This window comes from Trichoderma atroviride, chromosome 4 (genome assembly GCF_020647795.1).
Source record: "Trichoderma atroviride chromosome 4, complete sequence".
In the NCBI taxonomy this organism is placed as follows: domain Eukaryota; kingdom Fungi; phylum Ascomycota; class Sordariomycetes; order Hypocreales; family Hypocreaceae; genus Trichoderma; species Trichoderma atroviride.
In genome coordinates this window covers 739,420-758,412 of record NC_089403.1, presented here as the reverse complement: position 1 = coordinate 758,412, position 18,993 = coordinate 739,420, and the positions used below count along the sequence as shown (strand labels likewise).

Here is an 18,993-nt window from a genome sequence, read left to right as displayed (position 1 = left end):
AGAGAGGAAAAGAAAGATGTAAAATGAACAAGGAACGCTACATTTGATGGAGAGTATGTTGAGGGAGCGGCGAAGAAAAGTATAAGATGAATTGTTGTATGTCGTAGCAGATGTGCAAAATAAGGCGGTATTTTGGAAAAAGAATCGAGGCACGAAGCAATTCGTCGTGGTAGTCGTAGTGCTTCGTTCTTTAAATTAGGCTCCTATGATAGTTTGATTTCATCCATCGCTTGTATTTTCATTTTTCATCGTTTTCCTTGGCTCTTTTGGTTTTGATTTTGATTTTTTGTTATGTCCTTTTCCAAATTTCATGATCGATTGCTGCTGAATGGCCACAGCTTGGTCGTCGTGTTGCGCTTCTCGGATGTCGACGTGAAGTTGGGCAGGGCGGGCGTCGCGCTCGTAGTCATGGGGATGCCGGCGGCAGCGTCATTCGCAGGGGCACCGGAGCCCCAAGAGTCGGTGATGCCAGCTTGTTTTCGGAGCTCGCGCTTGCGGAGGTAGCGACGGCGCCAGATGCATGCGCCGATCCAGATGCCGGCGATGCCAACGACGAGAATGACCAGCATCACAACCCATTGCCAGTGGTTGGAAATCCTGGAGAATCGAGAGTTAGTATAAGAGTCGCAAAAGAGGCAGAATGGAGGGAAGAGCCTACCAATCGCCGCTGGCCGGATGCGATTGCTCGGGGATTGCGTTGGTCGAAGTGCTTGATGTCGAGGAAGTCGTCGAGGGAGCTACTCCTTTCTGGACGTTGCAAATGCTGTGGTACCAGCTGGTGATGGATGACAGGCCGCTGGGATTCGCGGTGCAGGCCGTGTCGCAAACGCCGCCGGTTGTCGTCGAAAAGGCCGTGAGTCGAGGGTCGAAGCAGAAGCATGACGTGTATGCGCTGGGATTGTTGGAGGGCACGGCCGGGGGCACACAGGCGCCATTGGCATCGTAGAGATGGATGCAAGCAGCCGCGCAGGCTGGCAGTTTTTGGATGTTGCCAAAGGGCACGATGGTGGTGATGGGCAGTTGATTAGCTGTAGCGAACGGCTGTTAGTCTGCGGGCCTCGCGGGAGGCTGGTTTGAGGGGGCGCTTACCCATGATGACGATGGAAAGGAGTAATTAAAAGCAAGTATTTACTGAGAAAGAATCGGAGATGCACACGGGTGAAGTCGCTGGGGAGAAATCTTGACGCCTGCGCCAATCCAGAAGAAATGGAAGAAGCGAGAGAAAGACGCTGATGTTTTTTTTTGTTTGTTTCAGAAAGGGCGCTTGACCAAACACCCGTGGGTCAGTCAAGTCACGGCCAATGATGCAAGTTCCGCGGATGTGCGCAAACGACAGCTGTCAGAAATAGCCGGGTGTTATGCGCCAAAACAAAACGCTAAGCGATTCGTGATGCTCGTCTTGTGTTGTTCGTATTTTTCGAATCTTCCTTCTTCCGTCTTTGTCGTCTTTGATCGGGGAGAGTCGAGTCGTCGCCTGGGAGAGGAGCTGACTAAAGCGAGAGCGAGTCTTTGCGCAGACGGAGAACCGGGAGAGCCGGGAAATGGCACGAGGGATCGGGCTGAGGCGGGCAGATAAAAGAAGAAGTCGAGAAACGTAGCGAGAGGAAATGCGAGCGAACGCGAGCGATGGAAGGCGAAGTTGGCAGCGAGAGACGAGTGACGGGTTCGTGAGAACTGGAGGTGGAAGAAAAAAAAAGAGCACAGTGGATGGAGCGAGCGAGATGCTGGGGAAGACGGCCTGGAATGCAGCGCGCGACGCCCAGCAGGAGGGATCCGGGCCGGGTTAGCGGTGCATTCGTCGCTGCAGCGCACCTGGCACAGCCTACAGGCGCCAAGAGGGGCCCCCATCGGGAGCAGCGAGGGCCTGTAGAATCCCGTATTCAGCGCGCGTCAGCGGGAATCCGGCGCTGGGGGTGGGCTAAAGAGGCTAGGAGGAGGAGGACGACGGAAGCGGCTTTTTTGATTGGCAGGGATTGCATGTCAAGAATGCATTCAATGTTGTTGTTGAAAGCGGCTATTGAGCTACCTATTTTGGCGAGGCGAAGCTAGTGGTTTACGAAGAGCTGGGATTAACATTAATTACTAGTATAGTCCTTCTATTGCCTAGCACATATATAGGTAGGTGCACGCATATGAAGAAGAGAAGAGATGCAGTCAAGGCTCCGTGCTCTTTTGACAGGACGAGTGTGAATGTCATCCGTCCCATCATCCATCGATCATCAATCGATGCGACCCAATCAATCCATTTTTAGCTGCATTGGCTTCTGTTTGGTGGATTTCAGTCGCTGGCTCTTCTAGAACCGGTAGGCCAATGCGGAGAAGGCGGCGGCTAAAAGGGCAGGTCGCCGCTACAGCGGACATTTGTACCTGTACACGCCCAAATTGAATACGAGACGATTGGGACTCAATCACGCCCACGCTGTGGCATCAATAAAGTAAATGCTCGCAACGCTCTAAATGCATACCTGCAGTACCCAGATTGATAGGGCAAATGCCGTTATCAAACAACAATCTCCATGTAGCATGTTTCTCTCCTGGTATCCTCCAACTCCGGTCTCCGATGCAGTGGCTCCCCCCTGCCGCAGGTATATTGGACCCTGCAAATTGTTTCGTCCCCTTTACAGCCGGACGTCATTCTGCGGTAAGGCTACAATAGGCGCACGTGTGCTTATAAAGACTTGGAGGCGGCAGTACCGATACCCTTCTCTGTGTACTCTGTACTTTGGACATGCGGGCTAGGCACAGCATCCAATATGCAGCTCATTACGGATGGTGGAAACTGGCCTCGAGCATCAGTCAGTCGCCATGATCAAGAAATCCATCCATCTCATGTTGCCGTTCTTCACATCCGGTGTCGCCTTACAGTACGTGCAGCTACTTCAAGTCACTTGCAGATCCGGCGCCCATCTATCGCGTATCGTATACACGTCTGCGCTGCTCTTCTCTCTTTCTCTCTCTCTCTTCTCAAAGACCCCTGCGCTACGGCTTCTGATCTCCGAAACAGGGGGCTGAGCAATAGCTGGCCCGCCCGAGATTATCCATGCGTTGTTCTGTTTCTAGCCTCGTGCTCGTGTTCGCGCCGCTTGCTGCCGCTTATGCTTGGCTCTGCTATGGACACGAAAAGTTTCGTCGCAGACCATTGTCTTTCTATCGCCATGTAGCGCGGCAGATCACTGAGTTACAGCGCCATCACCACCACGATTCAGGCATCTCGTGATCAACATCTGCGTATGGATGCAAGCCGTCGATTCTCCGCTCCCATCTGTCAAAAGCGGGGAAGCAGAGCAGCTAGCAATTGCCCAGCGGCTACCATGGCATGGATCCCGTCGCTATTTCTCGGTGCAATAGTCGGGCTTGCGCCGATCACAGCCCTCAGTGGCCACGTCCGGCTTACAAGGCATGACAGGCTATTACGGACAGCAAACTCGGCCATGATGGGTGCATATACGAGACTTGGCCAGGGAAACGGCATGTATTGACAGCGAAAGCAGCTTCCAAAGCGCCATTTTCTTCTATATCCTAGTGAAGTCTCATCAAGTGCTCAGCCTCAGCTCCCCATGTTTCATACAGAGCCAGTGCAGTGCTCAGTCAAAAGACTGCCGACTTATGGAGCCTGCTCCAAAGAACACACCAAGAACGAATCATCTTCCTCGCCGATGACGCTCGACCTGCCCGCAGACAGTTCCGACTCATCTCTGCCTCCAAGATCGTCTTCTCGCCTAGATTATTTGCCAGAACCCTGGGTGGCCACCGTTGATCTGTCGTCGTCGTCTCGGGCCTTGTGGCTGCTCTTGACAATGCCGACAACCACCCCAGGCGCGTGCCAGGGGCCGCTTTCTGCGGTGAACCTCTGCATCACATACGGCACTTGGGAGGTGGCTATGCATCATGATTCTTAGCACTCTTCTCAACCATTTGGAGGTCGCATATCTTGCCTGCTTTGGAAGGAGATCCACTGGGCTTATTCTTCACTTGCCCTGCCTGCGCAGAGACGGTACTGCTGGTATTGTCTTGCGGCATATCGTACTGTGTGAAATTGGTTGCTATGGTTGATACTGTTCTGTGACTCTGTTTCAGTTGATGAGTGTTTACTGTTCAGCAGACTATTGCAGACACAAACCACCATGTCTCAGGGATATTGGCACGTTTTATACTCTCAAGAAATCCTCGGGAAACCCTTCCAGAATCTCGTTGCTGTAGTTTTCAGCTGGCCAAAAGGACCTCACACAAGCCAATCCTAGGATATCATATCATTTTCCCAGCTCACCATACGGCCCATTATGGATGTGTGTGCGAGGTATACACGTATCATCGCCATTATTGCCATGGTTTACTAGGGATGAGCCAGCTTCCACGGAGCTAGCTTGTACTGCTATCCTTATCATGCGACCCAGAGATACACAGCATAAGTATGGCCGCGTCTACTTCGTACAGAATGTTGCTTCACCGGGATCATGCGGGATCGGAACATCATGTCTCAGGCATGCAGTCCATCGTTAGTCGAACGATGAGGCAAGTCTGGATTTGTGTGAGGGCTTGGCATACATGATACCGAGGACTGCACTCGACTTGGGAGCAGCTGAGAACTTTCGTGAGATGACTCAATATCTGGACTCCAACGGCTATCCCAAGCGTTTTCGTCTATGCAGATCAGTCAGTTCGGACTGTAACCCACCGGTTCACACATTGTTTGAGATTTCCGCAGCCTTGGTTCCTTTCTCTCAGGCACGCCATCTTCGGTGCTATGCCCTTTACGCCACGACGTGGATAGATGGCGATAGGACAAGAGTCTCTTTGGGAAGCGCCATTCGCTACTTCAGGGACAGGTACTCTCAATGACGTGTTTGGATGAGCATAATCTTGAGCATGTTGCAACGGGCGGCTGCAGCGTGCGACAGAAGCATCGAATGTGCAAGGGAAAGATTGCCAACGAATGAGTTGTCCATTCCCTCGTTTTCACCGCCCCTTGGTCTCTTATCAAGGCACAGGCAGGATTCGGCTGGTGCCTCTGGCTGCCAGTTGTTGAATCAAGACTCCTGGATGAGTAACAATACGGCAGTAAGAGTACGATAACAGCAGCTGTTCATGACGAGGCCTCTCTTAGCCACCTTTGGCATGGCGTGATGTACGACGGGCACGCTGACCTCGTTGTCATTTCGGGACCTACTTTCAATAAAGTAATACTCAGCTTTGGCCGTACCTGGATATAATCTTACCTCACAGTCTTGATTGCTTGAAGCAACGCCAAATAGCCACTAAACCGCCAGACGCTGGATCGGTGAGTTATGCCCTTGTTCGGTAGACGAGAACCAAAAACCACGGAGGACTCTATCCGACAAAGTCTTATAGGTCTATCACACAGGGTGGCACATATCAACAGCTTATTCTTCATAACAAGGAGATGTCAGCGTCATAGGGAGCACAGCACCTGACAAAATTGCTTCATCTCGCTCAGGGCCTCTCTACGAGTTTCCTATCAGAGCATCTCATGAGCTCTTGGGTCGTACTGCACTAACGCAGGGGCACTCAAACGCCAAGCCACGATTTGCCCAGGCCGGGTCGTAATCTCGAGGCTTGTTTCTAAGTTTTGAACTATCCGGGTCATCTTTTACTTGTATCAGCATGTCGTCTCGGTAAAGGCAGCGGACGGCCCGTCTCTCAAAGGGACTACAAGTGCGCTTTGAAGATTATTTGCTGTCTTGATTTCATGACTGGAGCACTCAAACGTTGTAAGCTCGGTAGCATTTTACTCGTATTTAATTATCAGTGAGATGTTCATATATTATCCCTCGGATTTCTGTAATTCTCAGACGATCTACTCCACCAAGTTGAATCATGATATGACACACTACAGGCATATCCTTTGGAGTTTTCTATAACTTGGCTGTGGCTCTGTCGTAGCTCTTCTCCCTGATGAGTAGCTTTAAACGAGCAACAACGATGGTAGTATATGACGAGGATTACGTGGCTTTCATAGTGATATAGCCATGTAGCATGCGATAAGCACGATTTGATTCCCTTCTTTTAGTGTGAAACAATGCAATATTTCCGGAGGTTCTTCCGGGTCTTACACTGCCTCAGATCGCATGACGAATGGTGCGGACTCATAATAATATGCCAACAACAGAATAAAAGGGGGGGAAACGTATTATTCGGGGAGTTGTTGAAACCATGTGCTATGGCTAGGTAGTATCTCTTGACAGAATACTACACTCCCTCGGCGTCTTACAGCTCATACCAAAATAGCCATTGTTTTTGCAATGATCTGATGGCGTTGGTAACTTGATATCATTTCACGGCTGGTGTCATGACAAGTGGTGCCAATACATGTTTCTTTGATGATATCCATACGTTGTGCTCCGTAGCACCTCAGGCACATGCTCTCACATGGGTGTTTAAAACAAATCCATGCCTAAAGCTTGGCAGCTGAATATGCCGTTGACATGCCACGACGTTTTTTTTTTTTTAACTTCAAACGAGTTAACGGTAAGACATGTAGATGAGGCCACTTTCGCTCCCTGATTCTAGTGTTGCAGCCAATGATGGATCCGTGCCTCGACCCAAGCAAAGTGAGCCTGAAGGATATATTTGGAAGGTATCACAGACTACTTTTTTTTAATTTGTGTTACTCAGTCTCGTTTTTTCACGTGGTTGGGCCGCAATGGCTTTTGGCGGCTGCCGTTGGATTTTGGCGTCGAGTCCGTCGGCGGTGCTGAAGCTGCGTTGTCTTGAGGCAACGTTACGATTGGAAATGTTTGATACGGTTTACGGGGCTTTATGAAGAGACAAACAATCGAGTTGGGAAGTGGCAGTGGCACATCGGATGGTTGTCGGTGCTATCGCGAAGTGCGTGGCCTCGGTTGTCTACTGGAAGTGATGTTGCGATGGCTTTGAGCGATTACGATGACAGGATTGGTGATTGATGAAACCATGTAGCCGTATATTCCCTATTAAATTTTATTCATATGTAATAGGCCTGAATGCAAGAGTGGACAAGGCTGGTATTCGTTGGTTAGTGGCTGTTTTTGGCTATAAACACCTGTGTTGAATGGTGTAAGTCGGTGGAAGATGGATGAAGATGGCTTGACTCCTTACTTGAGCTCCTGTGGTTATAAATGTATGGTGAAATAAATGTTTACAGTGAACAATCCGAGAATTAACAGTGGTTAGTCAATACGTAGTAAACATGAGTCATGAGATGGCATTTATTATCCATTACAGCGTGGCGGTCTAAATACAGAAGCGAGGAGTAATAGCTTGAGACAGAAGCTCTCAATCACAAGCTCTAAAAAGCTAAATGATGACAATTAATTTCTATTGGCATTCAACATAATTGAGAATGCGGGGGACAATGTCCTATATCGGCGCCGTCTTGTTGGAATCATGTCCATCACTTCTGCTTTCCCAGCTGGGACATTGGGGGTTCAATGTCGATGTTTGGGCATGGAGATAGGAGCCTGACGCTAAAGTGGCAGCATAATAAGACATGGTGCCACGTCGAACTGAGGAGAAGCTTGTTAGTCTCAGACAGGGACAAGGATTTGCATTGATGGGTGCGATCAATAATGTTTTTCAAGTTGAATGAACAAACTTGTCGGGATTGACTCATTGCTGGAAAATCAGCATTACTGCAGCTTCATTTTGATATTCTAGGTTAAGCACTGTAGAAGACGCGTGTTAGTGACAACATGAAGCTCTGCCGCTATAAGCTCTCCAGCTACAAGCTTTCGCTCCACTGTCAATCGGTGGCTGCAGCGGCGGTGTGATGGCCGTGCGTCTCCCACGCTGTTTTCGCCACAAAAAAAAAACAGTTCGCCGCTTAGCGCTCCAAAGTGCATAAATCATGCACTAAGCTAAAGCTACGTCACAAGACTTAAAGCATCAATGCCGTTGCCTTTATTTTCTGATCGCCAAACGCTGCTTTCCCCCTTTCCGCAGCAACCTCGCAGGCGATGAAGCGTCGATGAAGCACCATGCTCGGGGACAATAAAAACGACACGTGCAACGGCGAGGATTACATCCGGCCGGCGTCCAAGACGGTGCGCGATCTCGAGGTGCAGCTGGTGCTGTCGCTGATTCTGGGCATTGGGGCCTTTATCGCGTTCTGTGTAAGCCTCGACTCTCGTTTGCTGCTGGACGCGCACAAGACTAATCCGCTGCTTTTGCGGCGATTCGCAGATTCTGCGCCCGCGATGGCCGACGCTCTATGCTGCGCGCAAGAGGCGCCTTGATCCCACGATTGGCCTGCCGCCGCTGACCGACTCTTTCTTTGGATGGATCCCCAGGCTGTACAAGGTGACGGAGGAGCAGATTCTGGCGTCGGCTGGCCTCGATGCGTTTGTGGTGCGTGGATTCGGAGCTGTTGAATGGGCAAAGACTCGTAACTAACTCCTTTGCTGGCAGTTCCTGACCTTCTTCAAAATGGCCACTCGCATCTTCGCCATCATGACCTTCTTTGCCTTCGTCGTGCTGTGGCCAATCAACTACAGCTACCGCAACTTCCAGCCCCTGCTGGGAGGCAACCCCCCCGACTGACGACCCCGACGACTGGGACGATCTATACCGGCCCATTGGCCTGCCTCTGGGCTCCGTTGCGATGGGCTTGGCAGACAAGATAGAGAAGGACAAGAGCCGCGAGAGGACGTTTCTCTGGGCCTACGTCTTCTTCACCTACTTTTTTGTTGCACTGACCATCTACTTCATTAACAAAGAGACGTTTCGCATCATTGGCTATCGGCAGGACTACCTGGGCTCGCAGTCGACCCTCACGGACCGAACGTTTCGCCTCACCGGCGTCCCCCCCCGACTTCAGAACCGAAGCGCGCATCAGAGCCGTCATCGAGAAGCTGCGCATTGGCACGGTCGAGACTGTGTCAATCTGCAGAAACTGGAAGGCGCTGGATAAGATTGTGGAAGAAAGACACCAGATCCTTTGTAATCTTGAGGCGTCCTGGGCGCGCTTACGGAAGCAGCAGCGATATCTGGCCGCGAATGCCCGCCATCGCAACGGCCGCACCAATTCTTCGCGGAACAATCATATCAGTGAAGACGATGAAGAATCCGGCGAGAACTGGGGGCTCCTAGGCGGCGGCTCGAGCCAGACCCACGTCTCGGAAGGCGATCGACCACAAGTCTCCATACGCCACGGCATCTTTGGACTGCGGAGCCGCAAGGTCGATGCGATTGATTATTACGAGGAGAAGCTTCGGAGGATCGACCAGGTGGTCATTGAGGCCCGCAAGAAGGAGTACGCCACTACCGATATGGTGCTTGTGACTATGGACTCGGTTGCGTCGTGCCAGATGATTGTCCAAGCTCGAATTGACCCCCGGCCTGGGCGCTTCTTGACCAAGGCTGCGCCGTCGCCCGCTGATATTGTGTGGAAGAATACATATGAACCTCGTGGAGTAAGACGTATCAAGGCATGGACGATTACTCTATTCATCACAATTCTGACCCTTGTCTGGATTTTCCCAACGGCCTTCCTCGCTTCGTGGCTCAGCATATGCACTATCCAGAAAGTCCTGCCATCCTTCTCTCTCTGGCTCAAGGACCACGCCATCATTCACTCGCTCCTCCAGAACGGTGTGCCTACCTTGGTTGTCTCGCTGCTCAACGTTGCTGTTCCGTATCTCTACGAATATCTGTCAAACCGCCAAGGAATGATCTCTCATGGCGACGTGGAGCTGTCGCTAATCTCCAAGAACTTCTTCTTCACCTTTTTCAATACCTTTTTTGTCTTTGCTATTTCAACATCTGCTTTTGATTTCTGGAGCGTGCTTCAAGAATTTCTCAAAGACACGAGCAAGATCCCTAGAGCTATAGCGGCTGATGTGGAAAACTTGTCCGTCTTTTATATCAATTTCATCATGCTGCAAGGCATCGGCCTGATGCCCTTTCGAATTCTCGAGGTTGGGAGCGTATTCCTCTTTCCGATCAATCGAGTTCTGGCCAAGACTCCGCGAGACTACGCGGCGCTTAAGAAGCCGCCTCTGTTTCAGTATGGCTTCTATCTGCCGACTTCCCTGCTCGTTTTCAACCTCTGTGTCATCTACTCTGTTTTGAGATGGGGATTCGCCATCCTATTGTTTGGAACGCTGTACTTCTCCATCGGCTATTTTACTTTCAAGCATATGCTCCTCTACGCCATGGACCAGCCGCAGCATGCGACTGGGGGTGCTTGGCAGATTATTTGCAACCGCATCGTCATTGGACTAATCGTCTTTGAGGTTGTCATGGTCGGACAGATTGCTTCGCTCTCGGCGTTTGTGCAGTCCGTCGCGGTTATGCCTCTCATTCCCTTTTCGATTTGGTACACCTACTACTTCAAGAGGCGATTTGTGCCGTTGATGAAGTACATTGCCCTGCGAGCCATCAAGCCTGATGAGGGCTCTGATGAAGAGCAAGCTGTTGTGGATGATGAGGAGTCTGATGACGCCAGCCCAAGTCGTTCGCGATCACGAGAAATGTTGCGAAGAGGTAGTACGTTGGATGAACTTAAGGAGAAGGGTTTGACGTTTACGAACCCGAGTCTCATCGACCCGTAAGTAATGTCCCGCGATATTCTCTCTATGGATTATATACGTGTAATTATGATTTACTGACTTGTTCCTTCAGTCTACAGCAAGCATGGGTCTACACTGATCCGCCTCCAATCACAATGACAGACGAGGAGTCTGAGGATGGCGGAGAAGGGTCTGAAGATCAGCCGACATTGGTGCTGCCCAGTGTAGACAGCTCCCTGGGCATTGGAGAAGATAATGTCTGGCTGAATACAGCAGGACGAAATCGAAGTACATGATGAGATGAGCTGAGATGAAGATAATTTGTGACAAAATGCACATTGAACGAAGGGGGGGTCTGTGAATATGACGGGAAGGATATCTGCTCTTTTCTTTCTCATTCCTGCTTATTCTCATACGAGGGCGTTTTTGATTGATGACTGATACACGATGTATTTTTTCTGCGTTGGCCGCGATTACATTTTTATGCCTTGCTCTTTGCCGCTATTATATATATGGCAAGAACGATACCATTGATCATTCTATTTAGACAGCGCCTTTCTTTATCAAATTATGTATCTGGAGGAGGAGCTAAGACGGATGGTGAAGGAGAGCCCGAGGGAGAGTTTAAGCTAAAAATAACAACAATGCCTATATTCGCCGAATCGTCATTTCCCACTGCATGTGATGACAGCGCCTGGCTATCTTCAACATCATTCTCTGCTTGGACGACTGCCCTAAGAATCCATCTACACTTCTTTTTCTCCATAACTGACATTCTTTTGAGATATTAAAAATAGAAACGCCTCCTGCCCTGGAGGCTAATCTGACAAAACGTCCTCTCAAATCTTTGTCTCAAGGGGCGTTGCGGGAGCCCGGTCAACGAGATCGAGTGAAACTTCTCGACGCCCAGCGAATAGGCCTAGCGAAAGGATGGCGGTTATAGCGCTGGTGACGAGCGGCGACAGGAGGATATACGCGCTTCCTGGACAGCCGGCTGACGTGGAGACGGTGTATGGAGGGGGATATCAAGACGAAGATGAGGAGGAGCCTGGTGAGCGGTACTCGCTGTTTTGGGTTTTCCTCAATGTGATGCTGATTTGATATAGAGTTGTCTGCCGCTATGCAGCTCCCTGTCGAAGTGCTTCAGAAAATCTACCAACATCTATCGCCAATGGACTTTCATTCAGCGAGACATACATGTCGAGTATAGTATTTCGCATCTCTGGATCGCCCACTGCTCACGAGCATGCTGAAGCAAGGTGGATGGTGGAGCAGCATGATGAATATCCTATCGCCTATGAGATCTACAACCATGTCGAACCTAAGCCGCGAGACCATCATGAGCAAGTGGCTTTCGAGAGAGTGCAGCCTCTTGAGCTCGGAGAAGCCTGCCTTTGTTGAAGTCGGCCATACAGACTTTAGCGCTGCGGTGCCCAGGTCGCTGCCGGGCGATATGCGTGGAGCGATGAGTTTTACAGTCAGCCTGTGCGGCAAGTTCTTGATGGCGGTGCATGGCCGGATTGTTTATATATATGAGCTTAATCATGTGTGTTTTCCAGAGAGGCTGTTGTGGTCGCTTCCGATTCGACGCAGACAGGGGCTGCCGCTGGGACTGCTGCGGCCGGTGGCGAGGATCTTGTGTCCGAAGAGGGTGATTTATTGCAGTATGGATACCTCGTCGGAGAGATATGCTGTGGCGTTTCTGATGGAGGGCCGGGTTGGCATGGTTTGCGATATCTTGACTGAGAGGACGGGCACTTCGAGTCCTGCGTCGAGCTCGGCCAAGGCAAATGAATCACCGGCAGCCGCAGAATCTGCATCTAGATCTAGGTCTGGGTCTGGATCTCGAGTATCGTCTGCATCAGCATCGTCGCTATCATCGTCGACACAATGTATCTGTCATGAGCGACTGGTATGCCGCCCAGTGCCGTTGGAAGATGGCCCAAGATCAGTATATCGCAACATCTGCCATTCAGATGATCCTCCGCGCGCAGTTGCCATATGTCCTCAGAGAAAATGCGTGGCTTTTGGATGTGGTTCGGGAATTGAGCTACACTGGGTTGACGCCATGACTGGCCAGAATCTCAGCAGATGGTTTCCGCTTACATCTCCAAGCGACTTTCTCTATTTCCTGCCGCCACGAAGGGGAGTAGACACGCCGAGGAAACTGAGGCTGATTAGCTCGGCCGCCGGCTTGGGAGATGCTATGGACTTGCTAGATGGTATTCTTCATGGCTTCAGTACATCGTTATTGGGCTCCGGGATTACAGCGACGGTATCATCTCTGGATCCTGAGCCTTGGCATGCGCGGCGTGGATATGAAATGCCATTTGCGACCAGCGGATCGAGCCAAGATGCCGATATGGATCCGGACGAAGCTCTCCTGAGTACGAATGTGCCGCGAGATAGCCCTCTTCGGCGGCTTGCTGCTGCGAGCGCGGACCATTTCCGCGCGGTGCCATTGAGTGATGGCCATCACATCCTCTTTACCGACCCTCGTACCGGAAACCTATGTTTGGGATCTGATGCTCCTGTGGGCTCTCTTACTCGTCTCCTTCGCAAGATCTGGTTTCGCCCTCCCCCACAAGCATACTCACCTGTACCCCTATTGTATGCTGTTGGGGCTGATATAAGACATGGGGTTCGCGTGGTTGCGACTTTTGCGGCCAGGCGACAAGAAGGAGAGTTTGAGTTGTCCGATATAGGCCCAAGAGGTCTTGAACATGGGGACTCCAAACGACAGCTTATTGTTTTTTATACAGTTCCACCGGACATCTTTTACGATTTGCGCCGCAAGGATTCTGAGACTAGATTTACTGGACATTATTCTCCTGAAATCCTAGAAACAAGGCGCTCCGATTCGAGATACGGCCCCATTGACATATTTGGCGACCCCTTTGGAGAGAACTCGGTTTATCCACTGGAAATAGCTGGACATGTGATGGCAACTTGTGGGAATCTGACAGAAATTGCGTTGAACTCTTGTCCAAACTTGATTATTTGGGCTTTTGCTGCGGAAGGATGGGCCAAGACTTGGGTGTTGGATACGGGGAGACGTGAGACTATCGTGCGGTCTGCTGCTCAACGAGACGGGAGTATCAGACAAGTCGATGCTGATGGCGATGTCATCATGGTTGACTCTATGCCCTCGACGGGTTCGTCTTCTGAGATGAGTTCCCTGGACTTTAACCTCTTTGATGGCGCTCCGATCAGCGACACGGATGGCGAGCCGGTAAGGGGCAAGACGACGACGGTACGGCGCTGCCATGGCAAGAGACATCATGTGCGGGGGGGATATTTGGGAGATGCAAGACCACATGGACGATACCCTGAGTATAGATTTGGTGGAGGAGGTGGGCAGCATTACGAGGCTGGATATTGAGCTCTTGACCTAGTTGTCTTAGACGTGGGCATGGCTTTGCCTTGGAGGGCTTGAGCTCTTGTCCAACTGGGTTCGAGATGACGATTATAGTTATGCTAGTATGGTTACTGGATAGAATAGTGTAATATTGTTAATGAACCAGTTGAGTATTTCTGTGCGAAATAAGAGGTGTGTCAATAGTATGAACGCATATAATCCGCTGATATTGTCTTCGCTGATAATGCATTTCCTTTACATATTGTACGCTTTTTACTGCAAGTGTGTTTGAGTTCACTGTTGATACATCATGATAACCCTTATACTTGTTACTGTAAATGTATGTTATTTCGCTGTTAATGCATCTTGACTACTCATACAGTGACATGCTGTCTCTTTCTCTAAATATCAGTAATAAAGAGAAAATCACCGAGCCACCTTGCTTCTCAATATCAAGCTCCAGGTTGTGATACTGGAGGAGTGCTCTCGTTACCATTGCCCATGGCCATACTGGGATAGACCATTGGCCCTCCTCCTTGCATGCCCTGCCAGTTCATGTTTGGCCACATCTGAGCGGCCATTTGCGGTGTCATGTGAGACATTTGCTGCATCATGTTGGGCATCAGTGGAGGGCTGCCTGGTGCCAAGGATGCTTGCGTTTGCGTTTGCGTTTGCGTTTGCGTCTGTGCTTGCATTTGGGGTTGCTGGGAGGGCATGTTTGGGTATTGGCCTTGGGGTTGGGCTTGCATGAATGCTTGGGGGTTGTACATCATGTTCATGTAGGGGGGGGTAGAAGGTGGGTGGTGGTCCGTTTGCTGGGTAGCCGTTGGGGACCATGTATGGATTTGGAGCTTGAGGGTGAGGGTGAGGCTGGCCGGAGGAGAGTTGGTAGTGTCCGGCTGCTGCTGAGGAGGAAGGAGTTGGGGATCCGTTTGTGGTGGCGGGCATGTTGGGACTGGGAGTGGTTTCTGCCATGGCTGGGATTTTGTTGTCGAGAAATGGGATGGTGGGTGAAGTAAGGGCTTGTGGAGGAGTTGATGGTGGTTGAGCTTCTTCTTTGCCCTTGTTCTTGGGCTTGTCGTCGTCGTCGCTGTCGCTGGAGGAGTCGTCGTCGTCTGCTAACCTCGCGATGGCGGCTTCTCGCGCGCGGATGCCCATGTCTTTGGCGACTCTGTCGGCGTCCTTGCCGTAGATGTTCTTGAGGTAGCGCATGAACTCGAGATAGGCCGAGAAGACGGTGTTGATGTGGCCGTCGGACAGCGTGACCTGCGCGTCCTTTGCGTCGTCGTCGCCGGCGGCATCCCTTTGAGCGTCGAACTCGGCAATGGCCAGGGCGGTCTGGCAGGCGTTTCGGATCTGGCGGCCGTTCCAGCGCATCTTTTCGTTGTTTTGCCAGTAGTCGCTTGCATAGTTTAGGATTTGCTTCTTGTTGATGGTGATGGAGCGGTTCTTCTCTTGGAAGCGCTCCTTGATGAGGCGCAGGTTGAGCTTGAAGATTTTGCGGGTGGATTTGAGGTCGAGCGGCGGGTAGTAGAGGCTGACGTGGATGCGGGAGGCAAAGGCTTCGTCGAAGTCGCCGATGCGGTTGGTTGTGAGGAAGAGGATGCCGGCGTAGTATTCTAGGACGCGGAGGAAGACTGGTTGTGGGTGGGCAAGTTAGTTGTAAGTTTGGATATTGAAGGAGAGGAGAGATGTACCGGCTACAAGGCCGTTGCGGATAAAGTTCTTTGGGGATCGTTGGGCGAGGAAGACGTCGGCTTCGTCGAGGAGGAGGATGCTGCCCCAGCGGTTGGCGAGGCTGAAGTTGCGCTCGAGAGCGGTTTCGACTTCGCTGGCTGTGGTGCCGAGATCTCCTGTGGTAGACATGTTGGGTCAGTAAAGGTTGTTCTGGGTATTGATGTTTTCATGTTGGGAATGCGTACCACATGTGATTTGGAACAATGGCTTGTTGAAGCGTTCAGCAACGCCCTCTATGATACTGTGAGTGGGTGGCTGCAAAGATGGGGGTTGCATAGAGCCTACCGGCGGTGGTTGTCTTGCCCACTCCAGGAGCTCCGTGGAGGAGGATGATAAGACCCTTTCCTATGAAGCAGTCAGTAAAAATCGTTGGGCCCTTGGCATCTTTGCTTGCAATATACCCTTTCCTCGTACGATATCCACTTCTTCGTTATCACTGACTCTAGCTGCCTTGTCGCGAAAGTGTTGGGCGACTAAGCAGTGAACTATATCCTTGTGGCCCGTTGGGAGGACGAGCTGGTCAAAAGCTGTCTTCTTCTTTAGGACTTCGTCCACGGGAGTCAAGTATTTAAGATCGAGTTTTGCTGTTTTTTTCAGATGGTCAGTAACTGAGAGAGAAGAAAGCAACGTTGAGATATATTAGCGCACCCCATTTACGGCTTCGCAAGACGAATCCAAATACCCGATACGGCATGATCAAGAAGTCGTCATCTGTCAGCGAGTCCTTGGCTGCTGTCAATTCCTTTAGTGAACGGGGATGAATAGCCACGGGCGGCTCAACATTCAGCTCCTCGGGATCGGGCATGATGCTTGCCGCGTATTCTTCATATCTCTTCTTCTCAATGTAGGCGTCGGCATAGACATAGTCGCCTTTGCAGCACGCTCCCAGGCACGAGTGCGCGTCCTTGTCGTCTGATGAAGAACTTTGCCCCAAATCTCGTCCGATGATGGATTCCACCCTTGGCTGCCAGGAATTCACCTGGGCCGACTCGTTCATGGCGTTTGCCGCGGCGGTTTCTGCATCCTTGACTGCAAAGGCCTCTGCAAAGTCAATCATGACTTGGCTGTCGACCTCGTCGCGCGTCTCGAGCGCAAAGCCGTTGTAGTGCATGTGTTTAATATGTGCGACATCGACAAATACTTTGCCGCGCTCGACTAGTTTTCTTGTGTAATACATCTCACCAGTTTCCGTGTCTCCATTGCGGATGTGATGACCCGCGACTGCGAACCGGATGGGATAGGCGTCGAGAGCAGTGATGGCCTTTTCGCCGTCAAACTTTTCAATGGTAAAGGTTTGAGTCACGGGGCCCAGCTGTTTGCCGTCAAAGTCAATGTAGACGCAGTGAAGCGTGATGGTTTCCACTGGCGAGTTTTCGTCCTTTTTCCAGTTTCGCCAGGGCGGAGTGACCAAGTGGCCTGTGCTGGTGACGTTCATGACTCTGTATACTTGCTGTTGTCCTTGGCCGACTACGGTGTCTCCTGGCTTGAAGAGGTACCAGATGTGTTTGAATGCTATTGTTCGCAGGCCGGAGGGTTGTGATAGGTAGTTTATCTTGGCCTGGACAACGCGATCCATGAATTGAATGAGGCAGCCGAGATGTTGATAAGCAGTCAGGGAAGATGCATGTTCATCTTTCGATCCATCTTCAGCTGCATCCTTTGTCTCAGAGGCATCTTGCTTTTCATTCTCATTTTCCTCCGGGTTTTCGCCCTCGGGCTCCTCCTTGGATTTGGCCAGAATGGCCTCTCCTAGTTCACGATACTTGGTCCGAATCTCCTTGTCATAGTGCACAAGTGCTCGGTAGGGCCGGACCATGACGACTCCACTGTTGCCGTCGTATGGCTTAGGCTTCACTTGGAAGATTTCTCGAAGTATGTCGATGATATACTTTGATCTTATTCGGATTCGCTCGGGCACAACTTGCTTGCTCGGATCTGAACCATCAATCATCTCTTTCCACGTAGACAGGCTTTTCTCGGCCGTTGCCACAACGCCTACTGTGCTTTCTTGTGGTGGCAACGTACGGCGCGCAAACCAGGGATTGGTGTAGTCATCAAAAGTGATAACCGGCTCCTCTATCGAGATATCAATGACAAAGTATCGGCTTTCTAGCTGATTGGGGGTGTGCGGAAACTTGAACATTTTCCAGTCCATGGGGTTCAGATCGACCATCAGCCCGTCATTGAACACACCCGTTTTGGCATTTTCTTCCTGATCCTCGTTTTCAGTAATCTCTTCAAAGGTCAGGATTCGATCTCCAGGGCGTGCATTTTGAAGCTCGTCTCTCAGCATGTTACAATAACTCTGCAACTTTGCCGTGGTATTACGTAGATTGTCGCGCTCTTCTGAGGCAGTGTCCACAATTCCGGTGAGAGCCTCGATATACTCGAGCTCCCCGCCGATCTCGTATATCTTGCGCCTCAGTGAATAAGTTTCGTCCTGGGTTCTCTCATCCACCCCAGTAAAGTGATTTTTCACTTGCAGGAGCAGGCCTTTTATGTCATCGCCAGAAGCTTGTTTTGTATTCTCCTTGAGCTGCGTCTCAAGGCTTTCTCGTTGCTGCTTTTCTTTCTCAGCGTTTGCCTCTGCAAGCGCAAGCTTCTCTTTCAGCTTAAGCAGCTCCTCTTCAATTCCTTGTGGTTTTCCATTCACTCCATCGGATATGACGGAGCTTGAAAGCAGAGGGCCTGTAGTACTTGGGCTAGCAGGAACATCTTGGCTGTCTGTAGAGGCAACAATTGAATTAGCTAGTATTTCAGCCATGGTAGCTAACTTTTAGACCATTGAAGGCGAATTGCTGGAGGGTTTTCGTTGCCTGTTGTCCAAGTGTGAAGAGTGCGGCAACTAGTACTTCCTGAGAAACTGTATGGTGCTAATACTTGTTGATAGACCTCTGCTGCCTATTTGATCTCCTGTGAAAACCCCGCTTCAATGCGTCATTTTCGCACGAAAAACAAGACACCTAGAAGGCGTCAGTGATCCTAAACTAGGCCATATGGATGGCGCGGCAGAGAAGTAAATATAGAACACAATAGCTGACCACCTTGACAGGCCTGCTGCAGTGATGCCACTAGTGTGTCCAACGAGCTATCAGTTTCAGCTGCGTAAAGTGGCACCTCTGAAGGATCTGTCCATAAACGTATGGAGCCCCTCAGTTGATGAGAAATAAAATAAAAGATGGTAAAAAGCTAGCAAGAAGTTTCTATACTATAGGTTTCTGATACTACCTACTTTATCAACTTGAAAGATATAACTTATGCCCTTCTGAATGTATAGCTTCAGGTCCTTTGCTAGCTAGTAGTACAACCTAACAGTCTTATAGATAGGATTTGCCGTAGAAAGAGACTATAAGTTTCCTACAGTGCTTCAAATAACTAATGATATAACTAGCA

At 50.5% G+C, this 18,993-nt stretch overlaps 8 protein-coding genes across 8 annotated transcripts; 6 read left to right on the top strand and 2 right to left on the bottom strand.

The window, feature by feature from the left end:
• Nucleotides 1-308: 308 nt before the first annotated feature.
• Nucleotides 309-1,093, bottom strand: TrAtP1_007499 (uncharacterized protein; the record flags this gene model as incomplete). Its single annotated transcript, XM_014093097.2, has 3 exons — nt 309-597; nt 659-1,028; nt 1,090-1,093. The coding sequence occupies 3 exons, from the start codon at nt 1,091-1,093 to the stop codon at nt 309-311; spliced, it is 663 nt and encodes a 220-aa protein (XP_013948572.1).
• Nucleotides 1,094-3,557: 2,464 nt separating this feature from the next.
• On the top strand, nt 3,558-3,899 carry TrAtP1_007498 (uncharacterized protein; the record flags this gene model as incomplete). Its single annotated transcript, XM_066113547.1, has 1 exon — nt 3,558-3,899. The coding sequence occupies one exon, from the start codon at nt 3,558-3,560 to the stop codon at nt 3,897-3,899; it is 342 nt and encodes a 113-aa protein (XP_065969633.1).
• A 4,074-nt stretch (nt 3,900-7,973) lies between these two features.
• TrAtP1_007497 (uncharacterized protein) lies at nt 7,974-8,535 on the top strand (the record flags this gene model as incomplete). Its single annotated transcript, XM_014093096.2, has 3 exons — nt 7,974-8,108; nt 8,179-8,343; nt 8,404-8,535. The coding sequence occupies 3 exons, from the start codon at nt 7,974-7,976 to the stop codon at nt 8,533-8,535; spliced, it is 432 nt and encodes a 143-aa protein (XP_013948571.2).
• A 61-nt stretch (nt 8,536-8,596) lies between these two features.
• On the top strand, nt 8,597-8,905 carry TrAtP1_007496 (uncharacterized protein; the record flags this gene model as incomplete). The annotated part of the gene is made up of 1 exon (XM_066113546.1): nt 8,597-8,905. The coding sequence occupies one exon, from the start codon at nt 8,597-8,599 to the stop codon at nt 8,903-8,905; it is 309 nt and encodes a 102-aa protein (XP_065969632.1).
• A 358-nt stretch (nt 8,906-9,263) lies between these two features.
• TrAtP1_007495 (uncharacterized protein) lies at nt 9,264-10,801 on the top strand (the record flags this gene model as incomplete). The annotated part of the gene is made up of 2 exons (XM_066113545.1): nt 9,264-10,543; nt 10,618-10,801. The coding sequence occupies 2 exons, from the start codon at nt 9,264-9,266 to the stop codon at nt 10,799-10,801; spliced, it is 1,464 nt and encodes a 487-aa protein (XP_065969631.1).
• Nucleotides 10,802-11,435: 634 nt separating this feature from the next.
• Nucleotides 11,436-11,606, top strand: TrAtP1_007494 (uncharacterized protein; the record flags this gene model as incomplete). The annotated part of the gene is made up of 1 exon (XM_066113544.1): nt 11,436-11,606. The coding sequence occupies one exon, from the start codon at nt 11,436-11,438 to the stop codon at nt 11,604-11,606; it is 171 nt and encodes a 56-aa protein (XP_065969630.1).
• A 145-nt stretch (nt 11,607-11,751) lies between these two features.
• Nucleotides 11,752-14,027, top strand: TrAtP1_007493 (uncharacterized protein; the record flags this gene model as incomplete). The annotated part of the gene is made up of 1 exon (XM_014093095.2): nt 11,752-14,027. The coding sequence occupies one exon, from the start codon at nt 11,752-11,754 to the stop codon at nt 13,885-13,887; it is 2,136 nt and encodes a 711-aa protein (XP_013948570.2). The 3' UTR covers nt 13,888-14,027.
• A 162-nt stretch (nt 14,028-14,189) lies between these two features.
• Nucleotides 14,190-18,599, bottom strand: TrAtP1_007492 (uncharacterized protein). The gene is made up of 6 exons (XM_014092869.2): nt 16,249-18,599; nt 16,002-16,184; nt 15,886-15,945; nt 15,786-15,833; nt 15,561-15,716; nt 14,190-15,500 (listed from the first exon to the last, which is right to left on the bottom strand). Exons 1-6 carry the CDS (start codon nt 18,362-18,364, stop codon nt 14,353-14,355), a joined length of 3,711 nt encoding a protein of 1,236 aa, XP_013948344.2. The 5' UTR covers nt 18,365-18,599; the 3' UTR covers nt 14,190-14,352.
• Nucleotides 18,600-18,993: the final 394 nt, after the last annotated feature.

Coding starts and splice junctions, on each gene's coding strand:
- TrAtP1_007492 (XM_014092869.2), bottom strand. CDS start 18,364: ATGGCTGAAATACTAGCTAATTCAATTGTTGCCTCTACAGACAGCCAA. Junction 15,946..16,001: donor GGATATCGTACGAGGAAAGG/GTATATTGCAAG, acceptor ACTGCTTCATAG/GAAAGGGTCTTATCATCCTC. Junction 15,717..15,785: donor ATTGTTCCAAATCACATGTG/GTACGCATTCCC, acceptor TGTCTACCACAG/GAGATCTCGGCACCACAGCC.